The sequence below is a fragment of the Momordica charantia genome, assembly GCF_013281855.1.
Source record: "Momordica charantia cultivar OHB3-1 chromosome 6 unlocalized genomic scaffold, Mcharantia_2.0 BLBB01000006.1, whole genome shotgun sequence".
Classification (NCBI taxonomy): domain Eukaryota; kingdom Viridiplantae; phylum Streptophyta; class Magnoliopsida; order Cucurbitales; family Cucurbitaceae; genus Momordica; species Momordica charantia.
The window spans coordinates 14,270,321-14,281,550 of NW_028275164.1; the positions used below are offsets into that span (position 1 = coordinate 14,270,321).

Here is an 11,230-nt window from a genome sequence, read left to right on the forward strand (position 1 = left end):
GGAGGGCTATGCCTCCACACTCAAAGGTACATGGTCTCTGCGCCCTTGAAACTCTCACCAGTAGGGATGGGACGCTCGAGTTCGAGGCCGACCTTGCCGAGGAGGAGTTTGCCGCACCACTGAGGAGCTCGAGCTTGTTCCTCTGCTTAGTCCCGAGAAGCAAGTGAGCATAGGAACCAAGCTGGGGGCCACCGACAGAGAAGAGCTAATCCACTTCCTCAGGTCCAACTCGGATGTCTTTGCGTGGTCCCATGAGGACATGTCTGGCATTGACCCGGAAATTATGACGCATCGCCTCAGCATAGATCCGTCATTCCGACCTGTAAAGCAAAAAAGAAGACCTGTAAACAAGGAGCGGAGTGATGTAATTGTTGAGAAGTTGGCAAACTTTGTGAAAGCTAAATACATAAGAGAAATTTCGTATCCGAGTGGCTCTCCAATGTTCTATTAGTTAAAAAATCTAACGGAAAGTGGAGAATGTGCGTAGATTTTACGAACTTAAATAAGGCATGCCCGAAAGATTGCTTCCCACTGCCGAGGATTGATCAGCTCGTGGACGCCACAGCCGGGCACGAACTACTCACCTTCATGGACGCCTACTCTGGGTATAACCAAATCAAGATGCATGTCCCAGATCAAGATCATACCGCATTCATAACAGACCAAGGTCTGTACTGTTACAAGGTCATTCCCTTCGGTTTAAAGAATGCAGGAGCGACCTACCAGAGAATGGTGAACAAAATGTTCGCCAAGCAGATCGACCGGAATATGGAAGTGTATGTGGGGACGACATGCTTGTCAAGAGCAAGCAGTCTAAGTCGCATCTCTCCGATCTGACCGAGCCTTCGAGATTCTGAGGACATATCAAATGAAGCTCAACCCAGCTAAATGTGCCTTTGGAGTCTCTTCGGAAAATTCCTTGGCTTTCATGGTAAACAACCGGGGAATCGAGGCCAACCCCGAAAAGATTAAAGCCGTGCTCGAGATGGAGGCACCTAGACGCTGAACAGCTTCAGTGCCTCAATGGCAGGATTACGGCCCTGAACCGGTTTGTCTCCAGATCGACAGATAAGTGCCTTCCTTTCTTCAAAGTCCTACGGAGGAAAGGGCCGTTGAATGGACAACGGAATGCGAGCAAGCATTTTCAGCAGTTGAAAAGCTACCTCTGTTCGGCACCTTTGCTCGCCAAGCCCATGCCGGGGGACAAGCTCCAGTTGTACTTGGCAGTGTCTGACAGCGCCGTCAGCTCGGCCCTAATCAGGCAAGTGGAAGCGCGGCAAACCCGGTCTACTACACAAGCAGGCTATGACTGAAGCCGAGACCAGATACCCTCAAATGGAAAAGTTGGCTCTTGCTCTAGTCACCTCGGCCCGACGGCTTAGACCATACTTCCAAGCCCATACTGTGGTGGTGCTCACTACCTGCCCCTAAAAAACATCTTCCATAAGCAGAAGCTTCTGGAAGCCTGATGAAGTGGGCAATGGAGCTAAGTGAGTACGACATCCAGTTCTAACCCAGAACTGCGTTGAAAGGACAAGCAGTGGCAGATTTTATAGCCGAGCTCACACCAGCTTCCGAGCTGAGTGAGTCCGACCTACCGTGGACAGTCTATGTCGACGGATCCTCCAAAGAGAAGGGGTGCGGGGCCGGGGTCCTCTTGCTCGGACCAGGAGGCGAGCGATTTGAGTATGCCTTGCGGTTCAGCTTCCGGACTTCTAACAACGAGGCTGAGTATGAAGCAGTTATTGCCGGCCTGCGGATCGCTAGAGCATTGGGGGCCTCTTGTGTTAAGGTCTTCAGCGACTCCCAGCTGGTTGTGAGCCAGATCAAGGAAGAGTACCAAGCCAAAGACTCTCGAATGGAGAGGTATTTAGGTAAGGTCAGATCGTACCTCGCCCAGTTTCGAACTTACGAAGTACGCCGGGTTCCCGAGCAGAAAATTCTAATGCTGACGCCTTAGCCAAGTTAGCATCGGCGTACGAGACCGACCTGGCCAGGTCGGTCCCCGTCAAGATCTTAGATAATCCCTCGATCTCAGAGCCAGATCTGATGGAGATCGGCGCTCCAGAGTCCTCATGGATGGACCCGATTGCGGACTTCATTAGGGGCAACTCACCACAAGACCCCAAGGAGCGCAGAAAGTTGGCAAGACGAGCAGCTCGGTTCGTGGTCCGAGATGGAGTGTTGTACCGACGCGGCTTTTCCCTGCCTTTATTGAGATGCCTAACCCCTGAAGAGGGCTTGTACGTCCTCAGAGAAATCCACGAAGGAGTGTGCGGCAATCACTCAGGCGCCCGGTCGCTGTCAGCCAAAGTGATCCGACAAGGATACTATTGGCCGACCCTCAGCCAGGACGCCAAGAAATTCGTTAGAACTTGCGACAATTGCCAACGCTACGGAACCATAATCCACCAACCTCCCGAGCTGTTCACCCCCATCTCGGCCCCGTGGCCGTTTGCGCAGTGGGGGGTAGATATCATTGGTCCTTTCCCTTTGGGCAAAGGCCAGACCAAGTTTTCTGTGGTTGCTGTGGATTACTTCACAAAGTGGGCCGAGGCCGAGGCGCTCTCCCACATAACGGAATCCAGAGTCACGTCCTTCGTATGGACAAATATCATATGTCGCTTTGGTATACCGCAGGCCATTGTGACGGACAATGGGAGGCAGTTTGACAACGCCAAGTTCAAAGACTTTTGCAGCAAGCTTGGCATAAGTCACCTTAGCTCGTCCCCCGCACATCCGCAAGCAAATGGGCAGGTAGAGGCAGTCAACAAGATCATCAAGCGAGGTATCAAACTTAGACTGGACTCCAAGAAGGCAGGTGGGCCGAGGAGCTACCAGAGGTTCTATGGTCGTACCGAACCACCCAAAGGGAATCGACGGGTGAGACCCCATTCTCCCTGGCCTTCGGCTCCGAAGCTGTAGTCCCGGTTGAGATCGGCATGCCATCTGACAGAGTCGAGCGTTACGAGCCTACGACAAACGCGGAAGAACTGCTCCTCAACCTCGACTTGTTGGAAGAAAGAAGAGCAATGGCCCAGCTACGCCTGGCGGAATATCAGGGCAGAATGGCCAGACATTACAACGCCCGCGTTTGACCTCGGACCTTTCAGGTCGGACATCTGGTCTTAAGGAGGGTCCAAACCCATGTGGGTGCCCTTGATCCGACCTGGGAGGGCCCGTTTGAGGTCAGGGGCATAATCCGACCTGGGACGTACGTATTGGCCGATCTGAAAAGAGACGTCCTCGCGCACCCGTGGAACGCGGAGCACCTGAAGCGTTATTATCCTTGAAATGCCAAAAGGGTATTCAATGGATCTGTAAAAACTATTTCAAAAGAATTATGATCGGAATAAACGTGATGATTTAATTTCATGATTCCGAGTTCGACCAGAAATTAAATGGGGGCCACGGACTCCCACACGATCACATTCCAGCAATCGGTTAAAATTCAATCCTCCAAAACCTAAGGGTACGAGGTGCGATGCAAAAACCGTTGGTGAACTTAAAATTCAAACCTTCAAGGCAAGAGGGCGATGTGAAAGTTCAGAATGATCAAGCCTTTGAACCTGAGGGTACGAGGTGCGATATGAAGAACAGTTATGGACTTAGGATTTTAGCCTTTTAACGTTTTTAAGTTAAAGGTGTGATGTTAAAAAGTCCAGAGTTGGTGCAAATGAAGGCAACAAAGTAAAAACAAATGAGAAGCCTCTTTATTGAATGAAAAGCAGAGCCAAGGCTTATAGACCTTGCAGCTCTGCCCTAACACTTACAAACAAAAAAAAAGGGGAGAAGAGAAGAAAGACAGAGAAAGGCCTCATGAGGGATGATCGCCTAAGAGCCTGCCTGAGGAGCGCCCTCTTGAGTGGTGCCGACCTGGTCCTCTTCGAGATCGGAGTAGTCAGAGTCAAGATCTCTGACATACTTATCCACCAACGCTTGGGGGCCAGGGGTGCAGCCAGGCCCAGACGCCCACTGCTCGACATACTTATTCTTTAGACCACTGAGATCGATCTGAAGGTCAGGCATGTCGGAGGCAATGCCCTTCATGAGAAACTTGAAGCCCGCGTCAGAGAAGTCTTTGGCAAATCCGTCGAAGTCAGGATGTTGCCTAAACGATTCCTCCAGTAGGACTCCATTGCTGAGACGCTCCTTCACCGTCTCCAGCTCGGCAGTCGCACGCTTCAGCTCCTCTTCCTTCGCTTCAAGCGCCTGGAGCATCTCGTCCTTCTCCTTGAGAAGTTGGAACTTCTCCTTCTCCAAGCCCCTGGTGATAGCATGAGCAGCTCGGAGCTGGGCCTTGCGTCTGTCCTCTTCCTTCTTCAGCAGCTCGGCCTTGGTCTCCACCTCGGCCTTCAAAGTTTCCACCTCAGAGTGAGCTTTCAGTAGCTCATCCTTCATGGGGAGGAAGCAGCCTCCAAGGCAGCGGAAACTCCTCTTCTCCCTCGCTGCCAAACTTCCCTCCCATCCAGCTCGGCCTTTACAGCCAGAGCCGATTGAATGGAAGCAACGAACGCCTGAGAAAGGTACAAAGAAGAGAATTAGACCGAGCTACCTGTTAGGTAAATTAAGCAAGAATGGAGACACTAGTCTTACCTCAGCAGCGTAGTCGATGGTCCTCTGCAAAACGGACCCTGGGTCGCTCACAAATTTGGACGCCCTCCTTAGGCAGCGGTCCAAACTTGCGGCCGAGATGCGGGACACCCTGGTCCCTCACCCAAAACTTGACGGCTCCACTCTGAACCGTGCCGTCACGTCGACGTCCCGCCCATCCTGGCCTCGGATCGTCCACCCGATCTGCGTAGCTCGCGGGCAAGACCCCATGAGCTCCGACCTCCAAGGGGGAGGTTGTCTTCTTCTTCTTCTTCCTTCGCTTCAGAGGGACTTCCTCCCTCACCTCCTCGCCGGAAGGCAAGGCGTCCACCGCCTCGGTCTGATCCCTGGGGCGCTTCTCCCTCGAGGGACCCCAGAAGACTCCAGCTCGATCACTGGGGTTGGATCTTCCGAGGCTGGTCCTGCCACAGCGGGAGTGGCAGGTTTCGAACTCTGGGCGGCCTCAAGAGCATGGGCTCGACCCTTGGACTTGCGCTTCACGTTGCTTGCAAATCCGCAAACCATAGCTGCAAAATAAAGAACAGGGGTCAGCACGAGGTCAGAGGAAAAAGGAGGGAAGCAAGCTCGGCATACCAAGTTCGGAGTTCGGCCTTGTGGATTCAATGGGACGAACTGCGGGGTTGTAGTCTAGCAGCCCGGACTCAAGCAGCAGCTTGTCGGTCACCAAGGTTCCGACCTTCCTACCCCTCGGAAAACGCTTCTTGTAGTATTTCAGCGTGTCGAAGGAGGCTTGCGTAAGCTCGGGGACTGGTCGGATTGAAATTGCACAAAGACAAAATTTGAGTCAGACCTGAATAACAGGAAAAAAGTTATCACAAAAGTAAGAACTACTCCGTACCTAGGTTCCCAAACCTAGTGGGAACGTCAAAGAAGGAACGACCTGACTCGTCCTTTGCCAGCCATTCCCCAGAAGCGTAGAACCACTTCCTCACCCATCCCTTGATGGAGGTCGGGTCCCTTAACTATACCGCCTGCGCCTTTCCTTGCGCACATATAGAACCGACCAGGCTTCTTAGCTATCCTTTTCGCTTCGAAGCACGTGAGGAGCTGGTCTACGTCCAACAGCTCGGCCTCTTCACTATCCCGGACTCGTAGCCAAAAAAGGATGGCCAAAGCGAAAATGACACCCCACCCATTGGGGGCCACTTGAGCAGGAGCCAGCCCTGTTCGGAAAAGAAACTCCTGGACGAAAGGGTGAAGGGGAAGTCTGAGGCCGTACTCAAACATTTTGAAGTAGAGAGTGACCCATCCCTCCGGAGGATTGTCAGCTCTCTCCCCCTCCTCCGGCATCCTAAGGAGGACGTTCTCAGGAATAGCGAATCCCCTACGAAGGGATCCGAGGTAATGCTCATGTAGCCTAGAAGGGTATTCCAAACCCTGACCCGAGGTGGAGGCATCACTATCCTCCCCGTCATCGGAGAACCTAAAGTTTTCTATCTCCTCGAGCTCGGACTCTAACCTACGAGCCAAATCCTCATCGGATCCTAAGTTGCTGCTAAAAGAGGACGACATGGCAACTACGTTCGAAAGAGAAAGTGAGGGAAGAGACCGACCTACCAAGGGTTCGAGCTACCTTCAGATCGAACTCCAAGAATTCAGGGAACGTAAGGTATGACCTGAAGGATTGGGGGTATTTATAGCTCGTCGGAAAAATTTTCCCACCGTACACGTGTAATCAACGAGCGGTTAGGATCCTCCTTAAGATCCGAAGCGTCGGAATATTTGAATATTCCGACGATAAATCTACCGCAACAGTTTATATTTTCCCACGAATAGGAAGTGGCCACGTGTCCAAAGCAAGCCGAATGAACTTCTCTGCCAGGTCGAGATCGGACCAGACAGAGAGGGGGCCAATGTTTGGGGAAAGAATACCCTGAACACGTGGAGGACCCCTATTGGTTCTCCAAGATGACTTATGAGTCATGCCCAGCTCGGACTGCCGAGATCACCACCGTTAGCGTTGATGAATGCTAAGTATGAGGGCCGAGGTGAACCTGGCCAAGGTCCGACCTACCGGGAAGCTCGGTAGGGGCCGATGTGAGCTGCTGTCAGCGGCGTGATTATCGGGCGTAACCAACGGTCCCGAGATTACCGGGTGTAACCGTCGCGAGATTAGCGGGACTACCACCCATAAGTAGAGGACCTCACTCCACGATCAGGTACGATGATTTCTGACCTCGAACTAAACTAAGAATCCGACCTGTACTGACTTGATCGTCGGAGTGCTCACCTTTTTTTGCAGGTCCGCCACAGGTATTCAGATCGGTCCGGGTTCCGAGTTCGAGCTGCAATCGGAAATATACTGTTGTGATATCCTTGCATAAACATAAATGATTATTTTTTTAAGGTTGGTTTAAAAATAAGCATTTCCAAAGTTTAACACATATATAATAAAATGAAAGTTGAAGATCCATTCTAACATGTTGAACCCCATAAACATTATGATCTTGAAGATTGGTATTGGGATTTAAAAGTTTAAATCTATTTTTTTTATATGGTTTTGGTCTTCGTTTGTATAAATAATTCCTAGACAAGAAAGATGTGTTGTCCTAAGATTTTCTAACATGTAGAACGCCGACCTCTCCGTACTACCAGCATTATTTTTTGCTCACAACACTTTGATTTTGTTTTTTTTTTTTATCATTTTGTCTCTTTTTTGTTTTTGTTTTTCCTGTCAATCTCTATAAGATATATCTCTGTTGATAACCATATAATATATGTGTCTATATATATTAGTTATTTTGCTGCGTTTCCCGACAAGTCAACATCAATGGATCATCAACTTTGTCGATATTATTATACTCTCCCTGTTTTCTTCTTCATGCTTTGGCTCTTTTTTGAACCATCATTCTCCCAACAACATTATCTCAACAATGGCCAACTTAACTGCTCAGATAGCAGCCCCATATCAAGAGGCTACGTCTGTAACAGCCGCGTGAGCTCCTGCGAGTCCTTGGTCATCTTCCGGTCCCGGCCCAACCTCGACACTTCAGCTGCCATCGCCACCCTCCTCAGCTCCAAGGCCGATGACGTAGCCTGGCTCAACAACTTCCCCTCCACAGACCACCTTATCCCCCACGGTACCCTCGTTGAAGTCCCGATCTCGTGCTCGTGCGGTGGAAGCATATTCCAGCACAATAGCCGATACACCGTCAGAGCTTCCGATACGTATTTCAGGCAAGGTTTTAAAGACATATAGATATATCTATGTTTTCAAGGATTTGGTCTGATATATCGATCCGGAGGGATAATCATAGTTAATAAAATATCCAGGGCAAGGTTAGAAATTTTCGAACAGAAAGACAAAATGTTTTTTTGCTAATTTTAATTTATATAATCTTCAAGTTCTAAATTTGTAGATGAGGAGAGGAGAAGTTAGAGAAAAGATTTTAATACATACCTTTTGAATTATTAAAAACGAAGGCAATTGCGACTCTCATATTACTATAGTAAAGGTAAATACTAATGAGTTCGAACCCCACCCCACGTGTTGTACTAAAAAAAATTTCAATAACATTATTTTTTTAATGATTTTCAAATATGTCTATCGCTCTTTTTAACATTTGTGTCTTACATGTATTAAGGATTTCTACATTGATATAACTGCTACTCTCATTGTCAATTGATTTTGAAATGTAACTCTATGAATATTTAAACTCGTTATTGCAGGATCGCGAACGAAACGTACCAAGGGTTGACGACTTGTCAAGCAATGACGGGACAGAACTATTACGAGGGCGTGATCCCAGAGGGGACAGAGGTGATGGTGCCGGTGAGATGCGCGTGCCCAACGGGGAACCAGACGAGGAACGGCGTGACTGCGTTGAGTGTTTATATGGTGGAGGTGGGAGATACCATAGACTCCATTGCCAACACTTTTGGAGCTGAAATACAGAGCTTGTTTGAAGCAAACCAGCTGCTGAAGAGTAGCAAAATATACCCTTTTACGCCTCTTTTGATTCCATTGGATCATGAGTGCTGCCAAGTGAATTCTCGCTACTTCTTCTGCTCAAAATCTTGTGATTCCAATCACCTCTCCAGCTGCGGATCACCAGCCAAACTGTCAGTAACTCTAATAGGTCAGTTTCTCTCTCTCTCTCTACAAAGTAGTTTTTCTTCTAAACTATATATGCATTGGATCATGTGTTGGATTTAATAATAATTCCTATAGTTTTATATTAATTAGACTTCAAATATACTGTTATAAACTATTTTTGTTGCTTAATATATGATTTACAACGTTTACTTTTAGGTGTTGGAAGTGGGATGGCATTGTTGGTTTTAGTTCTTGTGGGGTGCAAAGTACATCAATGGATGAAGAGAAGACAAGACAAGGTTTACAGAGGGAAGTTTTTCAGGAAAAACGGGGGCCTCTTGTTGTTGCAAAAGCTTAACGAAACTGGCCAGAAAGCAAAAATATTCACCGTGGAGGAATTGGAGAGGGCGACGGATAATTATAATCAAAGTCGATTTCTTGGTGAAGGAGGGTATGGCACAGTTTATAAAGGGATGCTCCAAGATGGTATGATAGTTGCGGTGAAGAGGTCTAAAATAATAGAGGGAAAATATATGGAGCAATTCGTTAACGAAGTTATTATCCTCTCTCAAATTAATCACAGGAATATTGTTAAGCTTCTTGGTTGTTGCTTAGAAACCGAGTTTCCTTTGCTGGTGTATGAATTTGTTCCGAATGGCACGCTCTCCCACCACATCCACAAAGAAAGCTTGGAGGACTCATCATGTCTTTCTTGGGAAATACGTTTAAAGATTGCTTGTGAAGTTGCGGGAGCTATAACTTACATGCACTCAACCACTTCAATCCCTATTTTTCATCGCGACATCAAGTCCTCTAACATACTTTTAGATGATAATTATAGTGCAAAAGTTTCAGATTTTGGAACATCAAGATTCGTGCCTTGCAATCAATCCCATTTAACTACAAGTGTTCAAGGAACTTTTGGCTACATGGATCCGGAGTATTTCAGGTCAAGTAAGTTCACCGATAAAAGTGATGTCTACAGCTTCGGAGTGCTGATTGTGGAGCTTTTAACGGGAAAGCAACCATTTTCCTTTGCTAGAGACGAGGGAAAGAATTTACTTGAGCACTTCATTTCAATGGATAAGGAAAATCAAGTGACTAACCTTCTTGATGATGAATTAGATAGAGAAGAAAATATGGATGTTATTCTTTCTGTAGCAAAGATTGCTACCAAATGTTTGAGATTGAATGGAAAGAAGAGGCCTACAATGAAACAAGTGCTTTTGGAATTAGAAGGATTGAGAAAATCTCGAGATATTTGTTTGGAAATTGTTGAAGAATGTGAATCACTGCGATTATTTTCCTTGCAAACCACATGGAGCACTGGTGAACAAGAAGACAGCCCAACATTATCCTATTTTGAAATTGAAAGAATATAATGTGATATGTTAATACATTTGCTTTCACGTGAAGTATTTATTTTGGTCCCTGTACTCTTATTTTCATTTTGATCCCAGTATTTTTCATTTTTGTCTATTTTCGTCTATGTATTTTTTTTCGAAATCGATGTTGTGTGGTTTAGCTATAGATCTCTATAACAAGGGCTCATTGCATGGGCTCGAATCCAAGGCCTCATGGTAAGTGATACCACAAGGCGCAAGATCCTTGCCACTACGTCATCTCCCAAGGGACTAGTCTATGTACTTTCAAAACATTTGTTTTGGTCTCTATACTTTTGTAGAAGGTGATCGTTTGAACTCTTCATTTTATTTTTTATCTCATTTTTAATCACAATTTTAACACAACTCGAGACTTAATGTATTTACTAAAATGTAATCATAACTTTAATTAGATTAAAAAAGTTTCCATTGTGTATAGATGTTAGGTTCGAAAATTTATAATTCAAACCAAAATGGTCTAAAAGTAGTACAGTGATCAAAACGAAGAACTAAAGTTAAAAGCAAAAGACCAAAATAGCATTTTAAGCTTAAGTATTTTATAAATTTTAACTGATGTTACAGTATTAATTTTGGTTCCTGAGTTTAAGGATAGGTTTCTATTTGGTCCATGACCTTTACATAATGTTTTAAAAGGTCTCTAGAGTCAAACTTTTGCTAGTGTCAGTAATGGAATGCTGATGTGGCATTGGTGAGTTGGATATTTATTTTTAACTTAATAAGCATTTTATTTCCTTAGAGTAAAACTTTTGTCAATGTTGCTCATTTACGTTGATAGATAAGAGGTTGCGTGCCAGCGCACGTTACCACAAGTAATACAGTGAAAAAAAGTATTTATGAGTTTGTATCCACAAGGATTTTGATTAAAAAGTGTTCCGAAGAGTTTCAAATCACATCAGTTTTCTTGGTCACAAAAGTAATTGTTGTAGTGGTGTTTTGGTTTTCAAAACAATAAGCTTCTTATTAAAGACAACCCAACTTTGGAATTCTTATGATTGAACCACCGAAAAGGAAGGTGCACCTTGTTGGTATAGGTAGTAACTATCAATTCTTTTAAGCTTTTTCTTAACCATTCTTTCATGGTCTCAAGATCCCTCTCATTTGGATGTGGCATCGGTTCATTCATGTACCCCTCCTCTCTAGTCGGACATCATACCCTATCAGTATTAGATTGCAGTTT

At 46.3% G+C, this 11,230-nt stretch overlaps 1 protein-coding gene across 1 annotated transcript; it reads left to right on the top strand.

Annotated features, from left to right (window-relative positions):
* Nucleotides 1-7,384: 7,384 nt before the first annotated feature.
* On the top strand, nt 7,385-10,078 carry LOC111019898 (wall-associated receptor kinase-like 2). Its single transcript, XM_088125166.1, has 3 exons — nt 7,385-7,791; nt 8,284-8,693; nt 8,867-10,078. The coding sequence occupies exons 1-3, from the start codon at nt 7,385-7,387 to the stop codon at nt 10,030-10,032; spliced, it is 1,983 nt and encodes a 660-aa protein (XP_087981292.1). The 3' UTR covers nt 10,033-10,078.
* The last annotated feature ends 1,152 nt before the right edge of the window (nt 10,079-11,230 follow it).

What these genes read in the sequence shown, in the direction of transcription:
- LOC111019898 (XM_088125166.1), top strand. Translation starts at nt 7,385, where the DNA reads ATGGATCATCAACTTTGTCGATATTATTATACTCTCCCTGTTTTCTTC. An exon ending in GCTTCCGATACGTATTTCAG is followed by an intron (nt 7,792 to 8,283) that starts GCAAGGTTTTAA and finishes TCGTTATTGCAG; the next exon opens with GATCGCGAACGAAACGTACC. An exon ending in ACTGTCAGTAACTCTAATAG is followed by an intron (nt 8,694 to 8,866) that starts GTCAGTTTCTCT and finishes GTTTACTTTTAG; the next exon opens with GTGTTGGAAGTGGGATGGCA.